At 41.3% G+C, this 25333-nt stretch overlaps 1 protein-coding gene and 2 pseudogenes across 3 annotated transcripts in view; 1 reads left to right on the top strand and 2 right to left on the bottom strand.

The window, feature by feature from the left end:
* Window positions 1-4687: 4687 nt before the first annotated feature.
* The window catches only part of WDR72 (WD repeat domain 72), a gene marked incomplete at both ends in the record, with an annotated part of 146783 nt that continues 126137 nt past the window's right edge, over window positions 4688-25333 (bottom strand). The window contains 2 exon segments of the mRNA XM_080934270.1: window positions 4688-4743; window positions 10379-10483. Coding sequence (XP_080790396.1) covers window positions 4688-4743; window positions 10379-10483 — 161 coding nt within the window.
* LOC308434137 (small ribosomal subunit protein eS8-like) lies at window positions 15934-18856 on the top strand (annotated as a pseudogene). Its single transcript has 2 exons — window positions 15934-16451; window positions 18642-18856. The product of its transcript is annotated as a small ribosomal subunit protein eS8-like (transcript).
* On the bottom strand, window positions 16981-18593 carry LOC308434138 (pyruvate kinase PKM-like; annotated as a pseudogene). The gene is made up of 2 exons: window positions 18576-18593; window positions 16981-18500 (listed from the first exon to the last, which is right to left on the bottom strand). The product of its transcript is annotated as a pyruvate kinase PKM-like (transcript).

Here is a 25333-nt window from a genome sequence, read left to right as displayed (position 1 = left end):
CCAGAGCCAGGGAATGAGTCTGATATTTTCTAACCTTGGGTGTTGCTGCCCCCTACATGGCAGGAAGACTATGAACAAATCAACTCTTCTCAAAAGGAACCTGTGACATCGCTGTCTGTGGTACATACCCTGGAGACTTCCACATCTATCTTTCCACACCACTATCCCAAACAAAGGAGCATTTATTTCTACCTCATTATTTTGAATTCCCAAATAAGAAGTTTCTGTGAATTCTTTGCTTCAACTGGGGAGGAGGGAACCCACTGATTATTTGAATTAGGGGCTGATCTCAGGGACTTGCCTCTATCATAAAAACAACCCCACAGGGCAACTTCATTCCCAGGGCCCCTTCTTTGGGTAGGAAAAATGATCTTGACCTGAGCTTTCTGTGTCCCCAAACCCCACTGCTCAACTTCAGAACATAGAATGGAAGCTGAAACAACATAGACTTCAACCGGAGAGAACACAAATAGCATGGTTCTGGTGCAAGATGAAAGAAGCTCGCTTGGGTTGGCAATGCAACTGACCCTAGAGCATTAATGGGGGACCCGTACAAAACTTAGTGTTCGTGATGTGTCAACAACAGAGCAGAGATTCTCTCTCTTTCTCTCTCTCTCTCCCCTTTCTTAGGATCCATGAAAACACCTTCTCCTAGAATATGCACTGTCAGGATCTGAAAAACACATGATGGCTTTGCAGATAATTGCAATTAAAATGATCGCTAAGTGAGTGAATGATGGGTTTAGGAGGCCTGTGCCAACTAATTATTTCTTTTACATAATGTTATGAATATTGTCATGTTGCTGGCATTTGCACTTTGCAGATGTTGGCTGGGTGTGTACTAAATATGAACTGTTTGTCATTGCTGCTAAAGACCTTGTGTCCTTGAATAAAAATCCCTACAATCTTTCTAGGGATCAGACTACTGAGGACTAAAAAAATCTTTCCCATGGGTGGCAGAAAATATGCTGCAGCAATAAGGTGAAGATATTTAGAGAAACTGTCAAAAGGGAGAATCAGAGACACCAAGAAGCTTCTCTTTGATTACACACACACACACACACACACACACACACACACACACACACACCAATTTAAACATGTTCAGATGATCTATGAATACCAGTTTCACATAGTATTTACATGCCTCCTTCCTTCTTTTCATTCTTTTACTTTTGTATCATAATTATCAGGGGAGAAATAATGTAACCATCATGGTCCACTTATATTCAGATCAGCTGGGGTGGGGTGGGATGGCAAGCAAGAGTGTATTTATTAAGAACTAAATGAGCAGGTCCATAGATAAGGAATGGTTAAAGAAATCGAATTAATCAAAACAAATCTTTTTAGTGCAATAGTTATCAGGTCCAAAGAACTGGAAGAAAAAACAGTCTGATATCTTAAGTTTCAAGATGAGGTCTTGAAAGTTAGAACCCGTGTAAAGAGGGTGAGAGAGCTGTGGCAAGCTCTCGTCAGGAGGTGACAGAACACCTGCCAATCTCCAAGGGATTTAAGCCAGAAGAAAGTTTCCAGCAGCTGGCTATCCTTGGAGCCTGGTCATTTTTGTTTATGCTTTTTCTCCATGTGCTGTCTGCAAGATCCTTGGTGACCAAAGTGACCTAGGCAAGAGCCACTGCAGATGGCAGGGATGGTACTTAACTGTGTGTGGAGAACAACATTCAAGACATTTTTAACGAGTTTAAATTTGATTACAGCTAATTTAGAAAATCTTCAATGAATGCTAAGCACTATGCAGATGTTTACATAGGGGAGACTATGTACATTGAGTACACATTAGAATCCATTTTGTGGATAACCGAAGAGTCTGACAATGCCTTAGAATCACTGATCAAATAAACTGTGTAAAATTAAAGTTAAAAATTCTAAGACCCCATTCTGTGAAATGAAGATTGGGATCAATTAGATCAATTAGAATTAAACTAGTCTGACACCCCAGTTTAAATACACAGCATATACATTAACTTTATGAAAACTAAATTATCATGATCAAGGAAAAATGCTATAGCTCCTAAAAACTTTCATCTGAACAACCCTAAAGGGATTTTAAAATTGCAGGAAATTGGGCACACAAAGGAGATAAATAGATGGCAGCCCCTGAGGACCGCCTACCTACTGCAACATTTTCTTGTCATTTTCTGATACTAACGTGTTCCAGGAAGTCTTAGCATAATTTCTAAACCATTGGGGGAAGACTTGAGGCCGCCTTACTGTATGTTTGTAATGTTTTGATTTCTATTGGGTGTTTTTCAGGGCTTGCACTGCCATCCACAGCCATGATATGAAACCCCCTTTGGATAAACACTGCCAGGAAGCCTGGCAACAGGCCACAGAGATGAGGCTCACCCACACTGCCAAGACACACTGGGCCAGCCTCTTCCTCAGCACTAAGCACTCTCTAGACTCCGTCCTCTGATCCACTGGCAAAGCACCACTCTGGGAACAACTCTACATTGTGCAGGAAGGGTGCTGGCATGCACTTCTGATGACGTGGCATTTCCCTGAGTGAGATTTCAGTAGGTAGGTGTACACAGGCATAAACAGGACCAGATGACTGCCGAGAAGAGGGGCAAGATTTTTTTTAATCCAACAATTCATTACAATAACAGGGGGACTCTGAATGCAAGCAATTGAATGTGCTCCAGCGTTCACCAAGGGACAGACCTAAGAAACTCAGTTTTAACTTGAGAGCTGTGGTTCCAAGTGCACAGGCATAACTAGTCACGTGGCAACTTGCTGTGTAAATTTTTCTAGAATAGAAATCACTGAAGATGTGGTCATGAGACAGTGCTCATAGAATTTTCAAACAGACCCAGGGTTGGATTTGCGTCTAAAGTAGCACAATCATGAGGGGCATATTCAGTTCTAACAGTCGCTTTTTTAGGATTTAAAAAGGTTCTGTTGTTGCTGTTGTTTCTAAGTAGTGCTGGCTTTTAGAAATTGATAAAAAAAACAGTTATGATGAAGGCATTTAATATGAATTCATAGTAACTCAAAGTTAAGGTGATCCAGAGTCATAAAACTCTGGACAGTTGAGTCAAGGTTCCTCCATGTATGATTTCCCAGCACCACTGACACCATGAAACATTTGTCAAGGATTTATTAATGCTTTCTTTAGATATGAAATTATGCTAAATACAGCAATGATTTAAATATAGCGTTATTCTTTTGTGCAAAGAGAACAATGGGAGATATCAATGAAATTTACAAAACTCACTTTTAATAAACATACCAGACTTACTTGGGGTTTAACTATTATAATTTTCTCGTTAGAAGACATACACTAGTATTTCATCACACAAAAAGCTTGTGAAGGCCTTGAGAGCCAGAATCTATCCCCCTGCTTCACTTGTTTCTAACTTGCTTCAAATAACTCACAGCCACATGCAAACAGGTAAAATGTTCAGAAGATAATGGTTTCCATGGTTATTACTGCTAACTTATTACACTTTAAGTACAAGTCAAAATTGACTTCATGCAGAGACAGGCTATTTTAGGAAACATGAAAGATGCATTTTCATCTACTTTGAAGGCATTTCAGGTTTTTGATATTCATGTTAGATATATTCATCCAGCTCAATAATTAATTTTAAGTCCCAAAGGTTAGGGGGCAAGTCAGTTCAAAGATGTATTTCTCTTTTTGAATCTCTCCTTCCCACTGACTGTTGCATCCCTAGACAGGATCTGAAACTGACACTCAGAAAACAAGAATTAAAATTGTATGAAATTATATGAACCACACAATATACATTTGTGCATATACATGTATGCATATATACATATATGTATATATCATATATATTTAATTCCATCTTTCTATGGATTGGGGCATATTTCTATTCATTTAATATACTTGAATAATCTTTGATGATTGTCCATGAATTAAGTACTCAATAAAAATCACAGAGCATAATTCAGATTGCTTTAACAGGTGAGCACTTTACATCCACTTCTGTTGATACTGCTTTGCATATTTTAGTTAAAAAATTCCTGCTAGCCCAGCTTCTTTCTGGGAAAAGAATTGCTGGATGTTTATACTAACAAAGAATGAACCCTGCTGCGTTGTAAGTAGGATCCCCTCCCCCAGGTCAGGTCTATGAGGCTAATAAGATTTAATTAAAGACATGTGCCATTGTGTCATTAGAGCTCCATGTTGATTGGACCTCACAAGGCTAGATACTGTGTGTCAAAGATTGACTAAAGGACATTTCACATTAAGGATGAGATGGGCAGGGCCTGGTCTGAACTGAAGCACCCACCAGAACAATATGTCCTAACTCAACATAGCAGAGTCAGTAACATTTTGGGTTAAATACCTTGAAGCAACAGTGAATTGAGAGGCTTGTGAATTCCTTTGGCTCTTACAATTGAGGAGCTGAAAAGAAGAACATCTGAAATGGTGTTAAATCTATGCCTGTGGGCTGGCATTCTTTGTTGCAAATATTGACAGAAAATGAGGAGGAGGGAGACTGGCTGAGACAATCATTGCTTTGAATTAGGATTTGGATATCCTCAATCAGTGGCAACATTTTTAATAGACTTTGGCTGACATATTAGCGAATCTGAAACAGACCAATGACAATGTTGCTTTTATTTGATGGTAAAGAGAGAGTGTGCTTGTGCGTCTCTGTTAATTCAGATTGAATTCCTCTTTCCGGACTCCATCTGTCTAGCACATCCTGCAGGAGCACACCTTCGCTATCCATGGACGATGCCTTGGCTGACCTAGAAAGAAAGCAGGTATCTGGGTTAGTCGTGCAATGCAGAAAGAAGAAGAAAAGAAAGAGAGAGGAGAGGGAGGGGAGGGGTGGAGGAGAATATTGCCTGTAAATTTTGTGTTTCTTTCACCCTGAGGTAAAAGGCATTATATAATGACCAATATCCCTGTCTTGTTAAGTAGTTTTATACATTTTAATCCCACACGTCATTACCAATTGCTTTTAATTGCCCCAACCACAAAATCCTCCAAAATGACAAATTTGGCTTTAAATAGAAAAATTCACTCACATTTTAGGCAGCTTAATTGTTCTCAGAGCAATCTACAACCATGGTTTCAGTGCCAGGCTTTATAAATATTTGCGGAGGTATGGATTAAGTTGCAGAATCAAATTACGCGTGTCTCAAGCACTTCAGTAGTTATCCGTGCAGGATAACAAAATGCGGGTATAATATAAATCGGTTCGGCTATTCAAAACGTGGAGTCTTGTGCTTTCATTAGCTATACTTTTGTATTATGAATGCAACCCTAAAGTAGTATCTCTCATTCCTCCTGGCAAAATTTCAAAAGCAGGCTCTTCATTTTAATGAATATTGTACTACATATTGTTTTGTTTTTTTTTCCCTGTGTGTGTTCCTGTGAGTCAGCCTACAGTGTTATGTTGCTTTAAAATTTATTATGCTCCTGTTTACATTTCCTCTTCGGGTAAATTAATTAAAACACGGGTATTGCTAAAGAAAGCCAGCAGGAACTTACTACGTTGTTATTGACATTGGTCTTCCTTTTCCTAGGCCAGGTTTCAGCCCCAGCCGTAAGCCTCTGCTAGGCGGCCATGATTGATGCTCAGCTCACACCGTCCACATTTTCTGCCTCATGTATAGTCAGCAGCCCCTCCAACACCACCGTCCCGAAGCTGTCCTACTTTTTGATTCCTGGTTTTTGCTGGTGATTCATGAGACAGAATTGTAAAAAGGGGAGAAAAAAAAATCTCTCCTTGGCTTTTCACAATGTATCATTCTGGGTGAGAATTCTAGTTCTGTTCGTCAGATTCATGCAAATGTGATATTGATTGACAGTGATGCATACATATCCACAGAGTGCTACGGAGGACGCGCCAGGGTGTTCCAGTAACGGCAGAACACACACTGATTAGAAACTGCTTCGAAACGGAAGGGAAAACTAAATGAAGACATGTTTTGTTTATTTTGTATTTCCAAACTCTTTCTTGTCTCCCATTTCTTCGCCGACACTACCTGTGTGTAGATGTGTGTAGATGTATGTGTGGGTGGGTGGGGGCAGGGATATTAATGCTGGCTCTAACTTTATCATTTTCTAAGTTAAGTCTTAAGACAGGGCCTCTCACTGAGCCTGGAGATCTCAGATTCAGTTAGACCGGCGGGACAGCACGTTCCAGGGATTCCCCTGTCTCCCCCTCTGCAGAAATATACTGGTTTTGTTGTTGTTGCCTGTTCCTTTGTTTTGTTTGTTTGTTGTTTTTACATAGACGGTAGAGATCAATCTCAAGTTCCCGTGCTGGCACGGAAAACACGTACTGACTGAGCCATCTACCCAGTCCCTGAAAGTATTTTTAAGTGTGCTGTTCCTAGAACATTAGGTTAAGTTGTTAATTTTCTAAGCCAAGGTTTCTCATTAACACTAGCATAAAATTGCAAACATTGCTATGTAATTTTTATCATCATGAATATGAAATGAGGAGACAGGGGTCTTCTCTAAAACAGTCCAGAGCACTGAGGTTTATCTAGGTGTTAACAAGATGAGCTTGAACCCATTTCTGTGCAAGCTTTCGAATTTAGAAGCATCCAGGCCTTAAAAAGCCAGAGAAAGAAAGTCTAATGGTCCTAGAATTGCAAAAAGGGAGCTGCAAGTTTGTGATGCTGCCTCCGAGCTTTTATTACTAGACATCAATGTTATCCCCATAGGTTTCAGGAACAAATAAATGCCAGGGAAGGAGTAGGTAGGCTTCCTAGGGTCAGAGACGCAAGCTCAAATGTGGAATTCACCTGTGAGCCAAAACTCACTGCTGATGAATTATTTCAAAGACAAGACATGTCCGAGGGTTACTTTCCCCATCAGACCAGACCTCTAGGTTCACCAGCAAGGTCGAAATAGCACGAATGCTCTGGTAGACAGGTGCTTCACCAACCTTAATGGACTCCAGGCACTCACCTGGGTATAAGGCTTGAACCTATAAAGATCAGAGCGGCAAGATGGGCAACGAACAGCCCTCAAGAGAACAGGTGAGCGCGCTCTGCAAGGCCTCTGAGCTGTGACCCATATGCAGAGTGGCCCATTTATAAACATTGTTCTCTGGTCAGCTCGGGGTTGGAGAGTAATGTCAGATTAAAAATAAACCCCCTGTCTCCAAACTCCTCTTGGGAAGCCAACTGTGTCATTTTATGCAAAATTTTAAAAATTTCACTTACTAACAGCATTTTAAAACTTGCAGCACTTAAGATAGTAACTTTAGGTCTACTCAAAAGTATATTTCAGGTTCGCCATGCTGCCTTGTCCTTCCACCTTTCTGCCTATAAAGGAGGGTAAAGTTTGTGTTATGCAGCTATAAAAGGCTACAATAAAGTTTTAGTTTGAAAAGACTTAAAAATAAAGACAGTAGTTAGATTAAACAACACAGGAAGGGATACACTTGGTGTAGGGAAATCATTCCTGTTTTCCTTTTCTAAATACTCTTTAAACATTTACTCTATTCATTTAAAATGAGGTAATAAATATATTAGTCAGTTAGCATTACATTAAACCACATAAGGTCAATATCCATTACAGCTAGAAGGCTGAGTACGCTCAGCTTTGTAGCCGGGTGATTTTGCACATCCATGAAGATGTTAAAGGAAATGTCAGATGGAGGGATGACATTCCAGGGGAAACAAGGAAGAAGGGTGACTGCAGACTTAAGCTCACTCCTTCCCACACAACATTGTTGTAAGCTTAGCAACTGACACACTTCCCTTATTTAGGGTCTCAGATATCACCACTTCAAAGCTTCTAATTCTGGTTTCTCACGTGGCAAAGATGGCCAGTCTCTCTCAGATAAACGCCACCTCCACACAGCATATGGAAGTGTGCACATCACCAGGAAGTTGCTCATCATTGTGGGGCCCCTACACTTGGTGTGACTTCAGGCTGAAGTTGATCTCTGGGCATTGAAGAATGGATTGTCATAATTTCATAGCTCCAAACGGTCCTTCTGTGTCACCTAATTCCTCTAAGAAACACAAAACTTACTCTTTTTCCTTGTTCGTTTCTAAGACGTTTTGTCTTTCAGACGATTCTACTCTGAGGAAATCTAACGCCTCATCAAAATCTTTCTCGGCAAACAAGCACCTCTGTCAGAAGTGTCTTAATTTCTTATCCCAGAATGTTATCCACACGAAGAGTAATAAATAATTCATGTCACTACCTCTTTGTTGTGTGTCCCTGAACTGCACAGAGCTGGGAGGCTGACAGCTGGGTCAGGACCAGGCACCCAAGATCTGACATGACACACAACTCACAAGTTCCTTTCAGTTTATCCCAAAAGAAGACAACGGTCCAAAGTGCAGAAAGGAACCCCGAACCAAAACGAAAGAGCTTCTTTCTTTTCCCCCTAAGTGTTTGCTGTGAGTTGCTTTCCAACCCACAAGCCCTGGTCATTTTACAGGACCGCCCAGCCCCCTTTCTTCCTCACACTCGCTTGGCCATTTACGCCTGGCTACGGATCAATATGAGCAATTCTTGGAGAAATACGATGTCTCCATGACAACCAAGCCACAAATTCTCAGTGGAAGGCAGTGAGACCAGTAGCCAACCCTCCAGAGGTTTCTAGGCCTATAAGGGTAAGATGTCTTAAAATGCAAGGGTGGACAGAGGAAAAAGCCAGAGAAATTCATTCTTTATTGCCAGTGGACCGGTACTCATTTTCTCAGACTCTTCCCCAGCTCCTGTATTTTCTAATTGCTCTTGCTTCTTTTTGTTTGTTTGTTTGTTTGTTTCTTTCTTTCTTTCTTTCTTTCTTTTTTGACATGTTCTTTTGTTCGTAACTGTCAGATGGTAAAAGCCATATCTGAATTTTACCATCAGTCCACTTGTATTAAGACACGGCAGAACCGTTTGGACATTTCAAACGGCATCATGTTCATGAGTCGTGTTAAAAACAGCGAGTGCTTAAGTAAACACTGGATTCTAAGGATTTAACTTCCTGACATAATGTTCGAATGGACGCAGCTCATCAAGAACTTTAAAAACCTAGTCCAAAATGAGACAGTTTCAGTCCTGACTCAAGTGATCCGAGAATAATTTTTAGTATAGACGGTTAACATTGCCGTCACCCATTCCGTTTTAAGGTGAAATGAATTGACATTTTCTTCGGAGTGCTATGTCAGGGAGCAGGGCTAATTTGTTCTTTAACAATTTCTGTCATAAGAAGGTGCTGCATTTCTGTGCCCTAAGATGCAGAAGAGAAGGCACTGCTGGGCTCCAGCATGCCTCACAGCTCCTTCTGACGGCTCCTAGTGTAGAGTAGGGGCTAATACACACTTGCCATCACCACCGGGCCTATTGGGGGTCCAAGATGACTTAGGGGACCTGACATAGATTGCAGGCTACACCTTTCACTGAAAATTAAATCTCAGTATCTCTCCTCCGGGAAGGATCAGGGGACAGTTTGCAGCTGCCCCCCTGTCAGGGAAGGCAGGCAACACAATTTGGAAATCTCTTAACTAAGCTGACAGCCTACAGAGAGGATGAATCAAAAATATGATACAAAGATCAGCGCACAAGGATGTCAGAAGACACTGCAGCTACGCAGAACAGAAAAGAAATGTCCTGCCGAGAGATAGCTGACTCTTTCAGTCATGCTAATAGGGTGGATACTAGCATCTCATAGCTTTTGTGACCCAACAGTGTCATTCAGATTTTAGTAACAATTGCTTCTTCTTCTTCTTCTTCTTCTTCTTTTTTTTTTTTTTTTTGTCTTTGTAATTAACTAATCATTAAAATTGGGCATGCTTCAAACCAAAACAGAATGAAAAGTCCAAGTTAATCTGGCTCTCTTTCCTTGATACATTTTTCCTATCTTTCCTTTCCACAAAGAGATATAAGCAACTTTGACACAGAGTAAATCTTCCTTCCTGATTAAGGGTTCAGATTGTCCTCCCATTGTTTGACCATCTCCACCCCTGTTTTGCTAAAGCCCTTCCTCCCAGTCAGAGTTCTGTTTGAACAGGGAAAGGTAAAGAGATTCTAGTGGCTGTGGTTTGTTCCTCGCTGCTCCTCATCTCTCTGCCTTTCTGCCTTGCTCTTGTTAGATCTCATTATTTGAAATATTTGAAATGTCAACATTTCTCTACTTTCTAGCTTCAGTGTGGATTAAGCAGTTTAGCTTGGAATTGATAATGAACAGCTTCCCTTCTCCTCATAACGTCTTTGTACTTTGTCCAACTGAATTCTTGATGAAAGAGGAAAAGATAACAGCCCCACACTGTGACCTCCTGGGGGGGGGTGTTAATTTGAGAGTGTGGCTGCTAAGAGCCAGCAGCCTTCCTGTGTCCTCCCCCACACACTCCCAAGGACCCCAAAGCTGTGTCAAATTTATCATTTTATACTTGACTATGTTTAAATGGCTTCCACCTGCACTCTCCGACTCTTCCAAGACACATCTGTCAAGAATGTCCTCTGTATCTTGGAAGTTTGCCGAGTTCAAATCGTTGCTATGCTTGACCGGACTGACGGAAGCTGTTAAAAGGAGAGAAAGGAGGGAGAAAGAGAAAGACAGCCATGAAAAAGTAGCCGTGGACATCATTAGACCATTTCAGACCCACAGATCGTGCGGGGCCCACTATGGAAACACAAATAACAAATTGAAATAAAGTGTATCCTCTAAGTATTTATTGGCAGACACGTAATTAGTTGAAAAATCCATAGATGTGACTTTATCTCAGAAGAAAAATAAGCTTCTGGCTTTGGCTTAAAAGCTACATAGCTACAAAGTGACGAAATGATGCTTTCGAAGTACAAATCGTATTTTTAATGCATAAATCTAAAACAATATAGTCAATTAAGAGCGCGTGGGCACAGAGCAAAGAGCATCAGCCAACTCAATTAGAAAGCCGGGCTCTGCCCCATGGCGAAGCTCTTCTGTAGGTCCAATCACAGAAAGGGATTCTTTGTTTGCACGTGGCTCGCTCTTCATCTCACCAAAACCCATGGCACCAAACGCACACATGCAAAAAGTCTTAAACAAAGGAAATCTCCAAGGATAGCATGAACGCAGTTCACATGAGGATAAGAAGGCGGAGTGTTTGTAACAATAGATTACCCAAAGACTTTTCCCAAGATCATGGCCTAAGTAGCAACAGGGACTAGAAAAGGAAGCTAGCCCCTGGCTCCAATATTTCCTGTAAGTACATTATCAATACCAGCTCTTCAAATACCTGTGATTTTCCACAGGTTGAAACACTGCTGCAAACGACATACTCTAGTAACACTTTCTCCTGTTACTTCTGTCTAGTCAATGTCTGCCAGAAAAGGCGGGTCTACTCAGCATGAAGGTATTCAGTGTGCAGAAGAAACTGAGGACTGATCACACAGAGCAGGTCACACCCACTGATCTAAAGCCAAATGCACACACATTGTTGAGGATATGCATTCCTGCAAAGAGTAAACATGTTCACACCTCAGTCCATGTATGTCCTCATATATGCTTACATATACACATATGTATGCATCACTGAGGATATGTACTAATATAGGCATGGAAACATATATACACCATTGTTTTTCTCTATACTTGCATATATTTATACACAAACTATGAGTATACATATGCATATATATAAATATACACGTATACACTTTATATGTGTATATGAATATATATACACACTACTTATTGCATATATATACACTGATATCTATAATTACATATATACTCCTGTTAATTTCTATATAGTATCATTTATACATATACACGCACATTATCAAATATATATATGTATATATAACTCACACAACATATATCTATATTCACATAGATACTTTTAAATGTACACAAAATTCTTACATATAGAAATATTCATTTATATACATGCAGACATATACTATTAACAATATATACTTATATAAACATATGCATTTGCATACATATATCTTATTACTGAGTATGTATACAAATTCAAATGCACACACACATAAATATATACATATGTAACTGTAAATATGCGAACACTTAGGTATATAGAGAGATACACTTTGAAAGCAGTAGAATCTTATGTTTCTTATGTCTCTACAGTACACGTACTATACAGTCTTCAGCTCTCGCTAATATACCATATTTGTAAGTATTCAAGGCAATAAATAAAAATACCTACATAGCTCAAATAGAAAATGTTATTAGGCTCAGGGTCACTGTTGCTAAACCTCCTTCAGGACATGACGGAGCCATGCAGAGAGCCAGGAGCCCGCATTGCTTCACACACTGGATGAGTGACATCAAGGTGTATTGCTGAAGCCCTGCAGAAATCAGCAACATCAGCACTCTGGGCTCCCCCTACTCTGTAGGCTCAAACCCGAGGCCCAACGGTGACTCTTTAAAAGAGACTGGTCGCAATTCTAGTCACACACTCCCTGCAGACAGGGTCAGCATCCCTCTGGGAGCACAGAGAGTAGGTGTATTGTGAACGGTGGGCAGTCTTTGGAGCTGCCACTTCCTGAAAACCTTGCCTTTGGAAGCAAACACAAGGGAAGGCTGAAATTCTACACCTATATTTTTATTTTGTACATTTGGATTTTCTGAACTCCCCCCCTTGCCCCTGCCTCTGCAAAGTATAAGCCAAGTCTGTTTTCTTCATTTTCTATCATGTCTGCAACAGTGCCTGGGCCACAGGGATTATTCTCCAAGGATTTCTGAAATAAATGAGTGGACCAGGGACTGAAGCAGAGGGGCCAGACTAGCTGTCTTCATAAATCAAGACGATGTGAGCTTTCAAGGATGTGTGTTCAGTTAGATCCATGAGAAGACCTACTGTTTCATACCATGTGACCAAGCCTGTGTTCTGCAATAAAATGTTTCTTTGTCCCAGTTGACACTCATGTGGCTTCCTTAAATTGAATTTTCCTCACTTTAAATCTCACAGGTTGACTATTTTTGAACTCACAGATTTTTGTGAGTTGTTTAAGTGGGATAGGTAAAGGAGCGAAGCTATAGGAAACTATTACACTAGTCAACCTCTATAATCTTCTTCCATGGCTTTTATCTTCAGGCATCTTATTTGTTAACTTTCTGAAGTAGTGATGGTGATGCTGGCAATAAGGGGTGGGTCCCACAGATAAACCTTTTGCTAAATATCCATGTGGTTGTGCCTCTATTTGTTTGGGCAAGCATGTTGTTCTTTTCATCTAATATACCATTCTTTCATGATTGAAAACCTTCCAGCATCTATCCACTTAGTCATTCCTTTAACATATCTTTAACAAGCACGCATTATTACATTATTAAAAATGCTATTCTAGTGGGTTCTAAACTACTTAGTTCTGAACTGCTGGTTACAGACCAAGCCTGGGAGAGGGGAAGCAACTGTTTTCAATTGTGTACCCACCAGTGGAATCCAATAAATTTTTCTGGTCCATTGCCCCATAGGAGGACCTGGTTAAACTCAGAGTCTCTCTCTCTCTCTCTCTCTCTCTCTCTCTCTCTCTCTCTCTCTCTCTCTCTCTCTCTCTCTCCTTCTACCTCTTCCTCTTTCCCCCTCTCTCTTACACACACACACACACACACACAGTTTAGGTATAAGAAAAAGATTAGCAGGGAAGAAAGATTAGAGGGTAGGGGTATGAGACCAGTGTACTGCTCTGTGAAATTGTCAAAGAACACATTTAATCAATAAACCATACCACCTCCAAGGGAAGAGGACATGGCATTAGAAGAAGTGCCTACAACTATTATGAATGGCAATAGACTAGATCCAGCATGAGAAGATCTACCACATGATTCCAAAAAGCTAGAAAGTCAGATCAATTCCTTCGGAAACTGAGTCTAGCAGGTATCTTGTAGCTAACCTTTGCCTTGACCTCTGATTTCCAAGAAGTTTGGTTCTTGTGAGGGTCAGTGTTGAAGAAGGTTATTCAGGTGTCTTCCTAATGGCAGATTAGACGTTAAATCTAAAGTGGTACATGATTCCTCATCCTTTCCTGGGTAGTTCACAGAGTATCCAATTAAACTTACTGTGGGAGAAGGAACGATGCCGCGTCAATGGGGAATGGCGGGCTTCTGAGAAGTTAATTACTGCCAGTCTACCTTTGGTTTGTTTGTTTGTTTGATAGGCTAATCCTTGTGATTGTCCTTTTGGGTGCTTCCTGTGGTGGTTTCCTCATTAAACTCTGACATGATGAGTGGCTGGGGTTCCTCTAATGAACCATTTCAAAACTGGTGCAATCAAAACACATTGATTTGGTGCTTATTATGGGCATAGCTCTTGGCTGGACCACAAAGGGCAAAGAAGTGAACATACTTTCAATGGACCCTCATGCGACTTGTGATCTAGTTGATGTACAGCTAGTGAAATTAGTCAGGAGCTCTAGAGCCCATGGTCTAAGGGTGACATGCCTTTTAGGAGGGTAGAGAAGTTTTCTAATGTAAAGGACTAAGGAGGTGAGGTTTGACCTAGCTATCTTTGGATGGAATTGTGGGATTGTGGAATAATCAAAAGGAGCCATTCACACCAAAGAGAAAGGCCTAGACACAGTTATGGCCAAAGACTTACTAAATATGTAATGCTACAGACATATTTGAGACGGCTGTACACATGGGATGTTTGAGATGAATTCTCCATCTTTGTCTCTTGGAGCTGTCTGTGAATTGCTGTTGTTGGCTATTTCTTCTCACCTATAGAAGTAGCTATAGACAGGTTTTTTTCCCTTGACCTAGATAGTCAATAATTTGATCTTTACTGATGGAGGGCCCATTTATCACAGTAGCCTTCCTTTCACTATACACATCGACCTTTCCTTATCAATACCACAGTCCATTTGTAGCTCATCACTAAAGTTCTTGGGTGTTTTCGGTAGTTTTTGAAGGTGCTTTTCAGAGCTTGGCAGAGAGGTGCTTCTGACATCAATACTGTGCAAATGGCTAGCCTCATCTTCGGCTTAACATCAGCTGTTTATTTTCTCAGGAATGGATTGGAAAGCCTTCTACATCGGGAGGCTTGGGGCCCCAAAATGCACACTCTTCTCATAGACAGATCTTCACTGAAAGACAGAAGTCCGTTCCGTTCAGTGGTGGAGGGCGGCTGTTCCATTTACTCACCACGTGCCTTGAAATATTGACAGCCAAAAGGCTGATGCTCCAAATATCTTTTCAATATCTCCAGCCAGTAGATACGGAGAGGAATCTGTGTGCTCTACATGCATGCGTGAGACTATGGTACCTCTAGTGAGTTTATTTCTAGATCCTATGAAATGAAAGATTCAGGTAATGATAGAAAAGTCGGCATCTATCTGTCTGTCTGTCTGACTCTCTCTTTTTTACTCTCTCTCTGTCTGTATATCTGTCTCTGTCTCTCTCTCTGTCTCTGTCTCTCTGTTTCTCTCCCCCCCTTCTCTCTCTCTCTCTCTCTCTCTCTCTCTCTCTCTCTCTCTGTGTGTGTGTGTGTGTGTGTGTACAGGCTCATATTCACATATACACACACATGTGAAGACTGGAGGCTCATGTTATGTGTCTTTCTTAACCGTTCTCCACCATATTGTCTTTTAAGCCACTCCCATCTTTTATGTGGGTGCTGCAGATTAAACTTGGGGTCCTCATCCTTGTACACCATGGACTTTTATACTCAGCCATGTCTCTAGCCCCAACCCCTCCCCCAAACCAGTAGTGTAAAACAACATCCCAAATATTTTAGGAGGACTCTAATGGAGGATTTATTGTTTAAATTATGTGGTAACATGGCCACACAAATCTAAGTGACATCCTCCACAGCTCCACAGGCCTCTGGTCTCTATTCTGGCTTCGGTTACTTTCTGGAAACTTCCCTCCTCCTTTTTGCCATTTGTAGAAGGATAGCATTTAATGTCAAAGGCAGTATAGTTGCCTTTCTTATCACTGAGACGAAATACAGAAACACATAAGAGATATTACTTTAGGTCATGATCTCAGGGCATCTCAGTCCCTAGGAAGAAGAGGCACAGGAATGCATGGATGGCTGAGATTCTTCACATCATGGCGGCAGATAGGACATCAAGAGAGCCAGACCAAAAAGAAAATGTACCGTGAAGCTTTGCACTTCCTCTTTCCAGCCAGCGCCGAACAATGGGCATCTCTCTGGACAACTGGAGAAGCACCACAAGACGGGTTAAGAGAAAATAAGAAGCGGAAGTATGAGCTGGGATGCCTACTGCCAACGCTAAGAATGGCCCTTGCTGCATACACACAGTCCGGGTTCGAGTAGGCAATAACAAGTACCAGGCTCTGAGACTGAATGTGGGGAACGTTTTCTGGGACTCTGAGGGTTGTACTTACAGAACAAGGGTCACCGATGCTGTCTACAATGTATCCAATATTGAGCTTGCCTGCACCAACACCCGGATGAAGAACTGCATTGTGCTCATTGACCGCACACCTTACCGACAGTGGTGTGTGTCCCACTAAGCACTGTCCCTGGGCTGCAAGAAGGGGGCCAAGCTGACGCCTGAGGAGGAAGAGATTTTTTTTTCAGCTGCTGTTTATTGACGTGCAGTGGACACTATAGCAACAGGCCCGGAGATGCTGCAGAAGACAAGGTGGAGAGTGGAGTGTCTGCAGTGACAGCAGTGGATGCACAAGGAGGAGGGGGAGGCCAAAGCTGTTGGGAAAGCAAGTCTGGTCCAGGGCCAAGTCATTACACCGGAACCCGCACGCCCTCAGCCCTACTCTTGCTGTCTCCTGACTCCAGGCCAGAGCTGGGAATTCTCTGGACAACTTTCTACAGGAGCAAAGTCCACAGAGACGCTGTTGCTCTTCTGTGATGAAGTCACAGGGTTTCCAATCCTGCATTTCTCCTTCACCTCTGGTTCAGGTAGGGCCATGAATGGGCTCAATTGCAAGTCCCCCTCCCCCATTCCCAGAGGCATTAATTTTTCCTGGTGTCCCAGTCCACCAGCACCACATCAAGGCTCGGAGTGAGCACTACAAGCGTTGCTGGCCTAACAGAATGGGGAGGAAAAGGGACAGGAGCTAGAAGAGAAGCTCCAGAGGGTCATCAGGTTACAGGCACTATATGCATGGTGTTGGTGAAGCCAGAGCCAGGGCGCCACCCAGTCATAATGACCACATCTCCCTTCTTGAAGAAGTCTCGAGCCTTGCCAACATTCATGGCCAAGTTTACACGAAGGTCAACATCCTCAGCCCAGGCATCCTGTACCGCATCCTTACACGGCACAGGGAAGATGCTGCGGTACAGATGGGTCTGGCGAGCAGTCTGGGGATTGAGCATCACAGCAATGATAGGACCCCAAGGTACCTGGTCACTTTGTGAGCACTCCTGCCAGACTAGGTGAGCATGATAATGGCCCCACTGCAGCACTTGAAGGAAGCCTCTGCGGCACCCACAGCGGCAGCTTCAGTGGGGTCCCTGGTAATGGGTACCGGGCGGAGGAGTTCCTCGAGTCTACAAGTGGTAGATGGTAGCCTCTGCCTCTCACACAATCGGTTGCTGTATGCGAACAGCCTCCAGAGGGTAGTCTCCCGTGGCTGCTTCTCCTGACAGCATGATGCAGTCTGCTCTATCTAGGACTGCATTGGCCACATCACTGCCTTCAGCACGGGTGGGGCGTGGCTTTATGGTCATACTCTCCAGCATCTGTGTGGCACAGATGACAGGCTTCCCAGCTCAGTTGCGTCATCCAATCACCATCCTCTGAGCCAGGCGGACCTTCTCTGCAGGAATCTCAGTATCCAGGTCACCACGAGACACCATGATCCTATCACTCGCCTCTAAAATCTCATCAAACCTGCGGACACCTTCACGGTTCTCGATTTCTCTGATCTCAATGTTCTTACTTCATGCACCCTCGCTGCATTGCGGATGAAAGATGAAAACACCATGTCCACATCAGGCTCCAATCCAGACTTCAGGTCCTGATGGCCTTCTCTGACACAGCAGGGACGTCCACAGCAGCTCTGGGCAGGTTCATGGTCCTCTTGCTCCCAGGTGGCCCAGGGAGTCACCATTCCCCACCTCTGTCACTAGGCAGTCAGCACCTTTCTCCTTCACCTGCAGTGAGATGAGCCCACCCATGGTCCACATAGCTCGTGCTGCCCACCTCCACCACCTCACGGATGTTCTTATAACCCAGCCACAGGATGTTCTCGGCACACTTCTTCATGTAGGCGTTGTCCAGGGTGACCTTCAGAGCGGCTCCCTTCTTCAGCTCCGCCTCTGCAGTAACCCAGCCCTTGATGAGTCCAGTTCGGATCCAGGTCCCGTTGTGTCCAGATACTTAGCAACGGGACGGTAGAACATGGGATGAGATGCAAAGCTCTCTGTGGCTGCACAGACATTCTTGATGATCTCTGCAGGGTACTCACGGGTTCCGTGAGAGAGATTTATCCGAGCTACATTCATTCCAGACTTAATCATCTCCTTCAGCATCTCCACAGACCCGGAAGTAGGGCCAATGGTATAAATGGTGCCAGTGTCGCGGGCTGTGATAGGTACGGGGTCAGTGTCCACATGTGTTCCAGGAAGGTGTCAGTCATGGACGCATGGAGTTGCTGGGTCTAAATGAAGGCAGTCCCTGCTTCACGGCGTGGGTTTGGCATGGTTCCCGTGATCCTCGGGGGTTCTTCGGTTGCTATACCTAAAGCGGACATCTGTTGAGTCAGGAGGTGTTGCTGCTGTGCCGGTGGAAGAGATGTTTAAACAAAAAACGATCAAAGAAAATTCAAAAGAAATACAATGAAAGAAAAATGAATGCCAAGATCAGCAGGCTTCTGGAGGAGCAGTTCCAGCAGGGCAGGCTTCTTGCCTGTATTGCCTCAAGACCAGGCCAGTGTGTCAGAGCAGATGGCCACATGCTCAAAAGCAAGGAGCCGAGTTCTATCTGCAGAAGTTCCAAGCCCGGAACGGCAAATAAACCACCATTCATAGCTCGTGTAATAAAGCTGTTTGCTGTTCTCGGGGGGGGGGGGGGGGGGGGGACAGCAAGCTAGACCAAAACTGGCTGTAGGAAAAGTACTCAAGGCCCCTCTCCAGAGACTCGCTTCTGACACACTGGTTCCATGTAACAAGATTCCATCGCTTCTAACAAGTTGGGGACCAAGGGTTCAAACACATGAGCCAGGGGAAGAACCTCTCACACTCATACCACTACTAGCTAGAAAACAGTTCGAGGAGGTACACTGGGCATCCTTGATGAGAGACTAGTCACCACCAATAAAAACCTCCATTCGCTCTGCACACAGCACATGATCTTTTCAGCTAGGCTACCTCTGACCAGTGTTGACATTGTCTTGTTGACAATCCACAGCATTCTGCCATTGGTGAAAACACAACAGAGAGTGATTTCAGAAGAGATCGTCCTTCCCTATGCCTAATGAAGCAATGACACATTGCTCAGAAAATCTTCCAAGATGATGATTGTGTGCAACATCCCTCATGCCTATCTACTTCATCTTGGGTTTATCAATGAAGCTGTTCTTCTTCTTACTTATAAAATCATGGTTCTAAAAAGATTACATATTGAAAATATTTTCAATAATCCAAAATCTTGTTATCTAACTTTAAATTAGATATTATCTAACTTTAAATCTAACACTGTAAAGGCAACTATTTCTAATTATCTGTTCTTGTTATGTGCTCCAGTTTAAAAAAAAATCCATGTTATTTATGGAGTGAATAATATATGCATCAAAAATTATTTCAATATAATGACTTAGGGATTATTTAAAAAGATATCCCAGGGCTGGCGAGATGATTCATTGGTGAAGAGCATGCACTACTCTTGTATAGACCTATGTTTCGGTCTCAGAATCCAAGTCAGGCAGTTAACAACTCCGTTACTCCAGCTCCTGGATATCTGTCTCCTTCTGACCCACTTGGGCACTACACTTCCATGCATACCCCACCCCCCAATAAAAAATAAAATCCTAAAACAACCACAACAACACAACAACATAGAGATCCATTCCTATGTGCAGGTTCTTTGGAAATAGGGGGAATACTTAAAGGCAAGTGATTTTAAAAAAAGATACGCTGACCAAATGAATGGAACAAACACTACCACCAGAAAAAGGCTTACTAAGCAAGAACATACGGACAATACACAGGTTCTAAAGGTCAGGAACAGAAACCCTGGTCTAAATCTTTTAGCTCAGTCTGGAGGTGAGGGGCATAACCTCTGGTTTGGGAACCCTCACCTCTTCACACTCTGATGGAAACACTGCAAAATACACTAAATGATAACTTACAGGAGGCACAGAAGAAGAAAAAAAAATGACATCAAATTAACATAGAAGTAAGTGTTGGTGCAGTCCTGGCAGCTCAGGACGAAAACAGTGTTCATGCATTTTATTTCTATTCTTTCTTATTATCTATGTGTGTGAAGGTGTGCTATCTGAGTGCAGGTGCTCTCACAGGCCAGACTAGGACATCAGATCTGGAGTTACAAGTAATTGTAAAGTAACTGCCGTGGGTGTTAGGAACCAAATGCAGGCACTCTGCAAAAGCAGTACAAGCTCTTAACCAATGCATGTGAATATATTTTATATCGGAAGAAAGTAAAACCAATAAGAAAAATTTAAGCACCACCAGCAGCAGAAAGTGTCATCTGGATAGACTCCAAAATCAGTTTGCAAAGTGGCTTTGTCTCTGTCCAGATGTATCAGCTCAGCATTATCTACTAAAGAACCGTGTACATATTTCCCATACTTTTAAGAGTATCTACTGAGATAATCAAGCAGTAGTCTTTCTCCGGTGTACATTCTGCATTAGACTCTGGGCTTACTTTGCTTTTGGTGTGGAAAACAAAGTCCTTCAGTGACAATGACAATTAAATTAGGTGCTTGATGCTTCATCACTACTAAGTGATCTTCATCCAGAACACTGCTGGATGTCTGTGGTTTTCTGTCCTCCTGAGCTTTCCACATGAGATGTGCTGTCATTTGTGTATGATTTTTTCTAGTGTGAATTTCCTCAAGACTGGTAAGAGTTTTAACTGGTAAGAAGATGATTTTTTCAAAATGCTTTGACTAATGATTATTATGTCAGTCTCCATACCCAGGTGTGTATAATACTTACTGAATTCAATATATAAGACCTGTGTTTATATATTATTTTATATCATATATTATACATATATTCATATATGAATATATAATCAAATTGTTAGCTAATTAGGATGAGGGAGGAATTATTGCTGAGACATGTGGCTAGATTACTTAGGGAATTGGAGGTCAGGCTAGTGTGGAGGAAGAAATAGCAAAATTATTTACTATATTTCATTAAACATGATTTTATTCCTCCCAGAAACACAAGTTTCTCTGTTGTCTAGAATGTATGCATGATGATATACTTTGGTTAGACTGGCAACCAGCAAGTGCTACTCTTCTGACTTACCACAAGGCACACACTACTATCAATAATGATCTTGTTGGCTGGAGAGATGGCTTTATAGTTAAGAGTACTTAACTTGCTTGCTGCTCTTCCAGAAGACCAAAGTTCAGTTCCCAGCACTTACATTTTTGGGTGGCTCATCACCATTTGCAGCATCTGATACCCTTTTCTGGCCTCTGTAGACACTTGTGTACATGCGATATAAACTTACAAGCAAATAGCAAATGAATGAATGAATAAATAAATTAATAAATAGAATAAATAAAGGGTACAGTTCATATAACTCAGGTAACGAACTATTAATAATTTCTAAGGCTAAAAAAATTATCAAATATAATTGTAATTTAAGGAGAAGATCTCAAGGCTCTACTATCTCTAATAATTTATTACTAACAATAGTAGCAGGTTACATTAGATGCCTTATTTGCAAATTTTAAAACAGGAAATATTTATCTTTACTATTTATGAAGATTATATGTACTCATTGCAAAATAAAGGACTATAGAGAATTTCAAAATTGGAAAAAATTTATTGGTTCTCAAGGATGTAGTATATAGCAACAGCGTGGGGGAAAGGCATGTTTCTCCTGTGTCTTTAATTTGGTGTACAATGTCACCTTTACTCTTTAGTGTGACCTTAGACTTGGGGGTTTATTGTTCTGAGTCAAGTTCTTTTCTACACAGAATGAAGGAGTTGGACCAGGAAGCCCCTCTGTTATACTATAATTCTGAAGTTCAAGAACTTTCAAAAATCAACCAGCTACCCATCCAGAGCATTATTGAACAGCATGCTAAGGAAGCAAGTAGCCAAGAGACTGGCCCTCAAAATCTTAAAGATCTCTAAAGGTTTTCCACCATAAGCAAGGGTACCAGGGCCTTTGTGGCTTCCATCCAGCAGGCATGGGATAACAAGAGCTAACTCAGTCTGCAAACCTCTTGTATTGTGAGGATAAGAACCCAAGTTTGATTTTTAACTCACATAAAAGAAGTGGTATGGTGCTTGTAATCCAAGCACTGAGGAAAAAGAAATGAAGGAACCCCTGGGGCTCACTAGCCAGCAGTCCCTTTTAATTCTAGGCAATGACAGAGTGTGTCTCAAAGTAGGAGCAAGGCATAAAAGAAAGTAAGCAGTGAGGATGACACCTAAGATAGTATTGTAGTCATGTATGTACACATGAACACACACGTGTGTACTGAGTCATGCATATACATGTAAATACACAAAAAATATAATCTGGTCAAATTACCTGGATTGTTCCCAACAGCATCCTACATAATAAAAATAATCACTTCAAAAAAAGAAAATGAAGGACCCAGCAACATTTGATCTTAAGAGACCACCACAGACTAAAGAGGTTTATGAGTGGCAGACAGCTTGTAAGTACACACAGAGATTAGTTTTTGTTTTCTTCCAACAATTAAGTTTGTCTAAAGTCATTTTTCTCACAAGGACCAAATTCTCTGGTAAATATAGAAGTGCATTACCTATGCTTGCTGTTCAGAACCATAAGAAAAAATGAACTGGAAAGCAAGAATAGATTCTAAAGGAAAAAATAAACAGGCATTCATATATTGGCAACTTGAAGAAAGAGAGACCCAGGGAAGAACTTACGGGAAACTTCACAGTTTCTATTTGAAAATGGAGGAGAGAGTCAGAAAAACAAAGCAGAACTTTCAATAAAAACAAACAAACAAGCTAGCATTTGAGTCTACAGATAAACATAAACTTGATCAGGACTACAGAGTGTAATTTAAATCATTACAATGCTCCACAAGAGAAAATGACAGAAAGAGCTCCCTCTTGATCACTGAGAGAAAAGACAACTGCAGAAATTACATGAGTTCTCAAATGCATACCTCCTACAACTTTTCCCAGGCTGAAGCTAACACAGCTAATTATCATCTAAACAGTCCCATAACTGCTAAAGAAATAGAAGCAGTCATTGAAAGTCTCCTAACTGAAAAAATTCAAGGACCATTTTGATTTAGTGCAGAATTCTATAAGACCTTCAAAGAAGACCTAATACCAATACTCTTCAAACTATTCCACAAAATGGAAACAGAGGGAACACTAACCAACTCATTCCTTCGAAGTGACAACTGCACTTATACCTAAACCACACAAAGACCCCCCCAAAAAAAAGAGAACTTCAGATCAATTTCCCTAATGAATATTAATGCAAAAATTCTCAATAAAATTCTTGCAAACTGAATCTAAGAACACATCAAAACGATCATCTATTATGATCAAGTAGACTTCATCCCAGGGATGCAGGATGGTTTAATATATGGAAATCCATCAATGTAATCTATGATATAAAAAAAAATTCAAAGAAAAAAAGCTTCATGATCATCTCAGTAGATGCTGAGAAATCATTTGACAAAATTCAACACCCCTTCATAATAAAAGCCTTAGAGTATCAGAAATTCGAGGCCCATACCTAAATATAGTAAGAGCAATTTACAGCAAAGTGGTAACCAACATCAAACTAAATGGAGAGAAATTTGAAGGAATCCGGTTAAAATCAGGGACTAGACAAGGCTGCCAATTCTCCCCCTACCTTAAATAGTACTATAAGTCATAGCCAGAGCACTTAGACAACAAAGGGAGGTCAAAGAGATACAAATTAGAGAGGAAGAGATCAAAATATCAGTATTTGCAGATGATATAATAGTATACTTAAGTGACCTTAAAACCTCCACCAGAGAGCTCCTACAGTTGATAAACAACTTCAACAAAGTGATTGGATATACAGTTAGCTCGAACAAATCAGTGGCCTTCCTCTACTCAAAGGATAAACAGTATGAGAAAAAAATAGAGAAAAGACACCCTTTACAATAGTCACAAATAATATAAAATACTTTGGTGTGTTCCTAAACAAGCAAGTGAAAGATCTGTATGACAAAAACTTCAAGTCTCTGAAGAAAGAAATTGAAGAAGATCTCAGAAGATAGAAAGATTTCCCATGCTCATGGACTGACAGGATTAATATAGTAAAAATGACTATCTTTCCAAAAGCAATCTACAAATTTAATGCAATCCTCATCAAAATTCCTACTCAATTATCCATAGACTTAAAAAGAGTAATTTGCATATTCCTTTGGAATAACAAAAACCCAGGATAGAGAAAACTATTCTCAACAATAAAAGAACTTTTGGGGAAAATCACCATTCCTAAACTCAAGCTGTATTTTATAGCAATAGCGATTTAAAAAAAACCCTGCATGTTATAGGTACAGAGACAGGCAGGTAGTTCAATGGAATAAAATTTAAGACCCAGAAATGAACCCACATACTTGATCTTTGACAAAGGTGCTAAAACCCTGCAGTGGAAAAAAAGACAGCATTTTCAACAAATGGTGCTGGTTCAACTGGAGGTCAACATGTAGAAGAATGGAAATTGATCCATTTTTACATATTATGTTATTCTTCTGTATCTTATCTAAAAGAAACAGGATAGTGAGCTGTCGTTTGATAGGACTTGGGGACATTGTTCCATAAGGGGAAAATGCAGGCAAATGACTGAAATCAGGTTGGAGTTCTGAGGAAAGGATAAGCAACACATTAGCCAGCATGGGAGACACAATAGAGAGGGGACTGTGAAAAGAGCCTAGTGAGCCCAGAAGGAGGAGGCCTTTCCTCTCAAAACACTGCAATGGGTTCTTGTTGGGTATTAGAATAAAAAGGGTGACAATTAATGATCTGGAAGAGATGGAGATGAAGAAGAAGAATTCATCACTATGAGAGTCTCTGAAGATACTGTGACTAAAGCCTAGGAGAAAATCTAAAAGGAAACATTTATGATGCTCTAAATGATTCTAATAATCATGTCTTGCCTCCAGTGTCTTTTACTCCCATGGCCATACCCCCTCTGTACATTCTCTTCTGGGATAGATATTGTTCCAACCCAACAGACTAGCTCTCTTCAATTGTTCTTTATGCTCCTGTGTAGAACATGGTTGGTCCACATGTTCCCTGTTCAGTCCACAACAGGAGATTC

This window comes from Micromys minutus (assembly GCF_963924665.1).
Source record: "Micromys minutus genome assembly, chromosome: 21".
Classification (NCBI taxonomy): Eukaryota; Metazoa; Chordata; class Mammalia; order Rodentia; family Muridae; genus Micromys; species Micromys minutus.
Note: the sequence above shows the minus strand (reverse complement) of the source record. Positions and strands in the feature narration are given on the sequence as shown.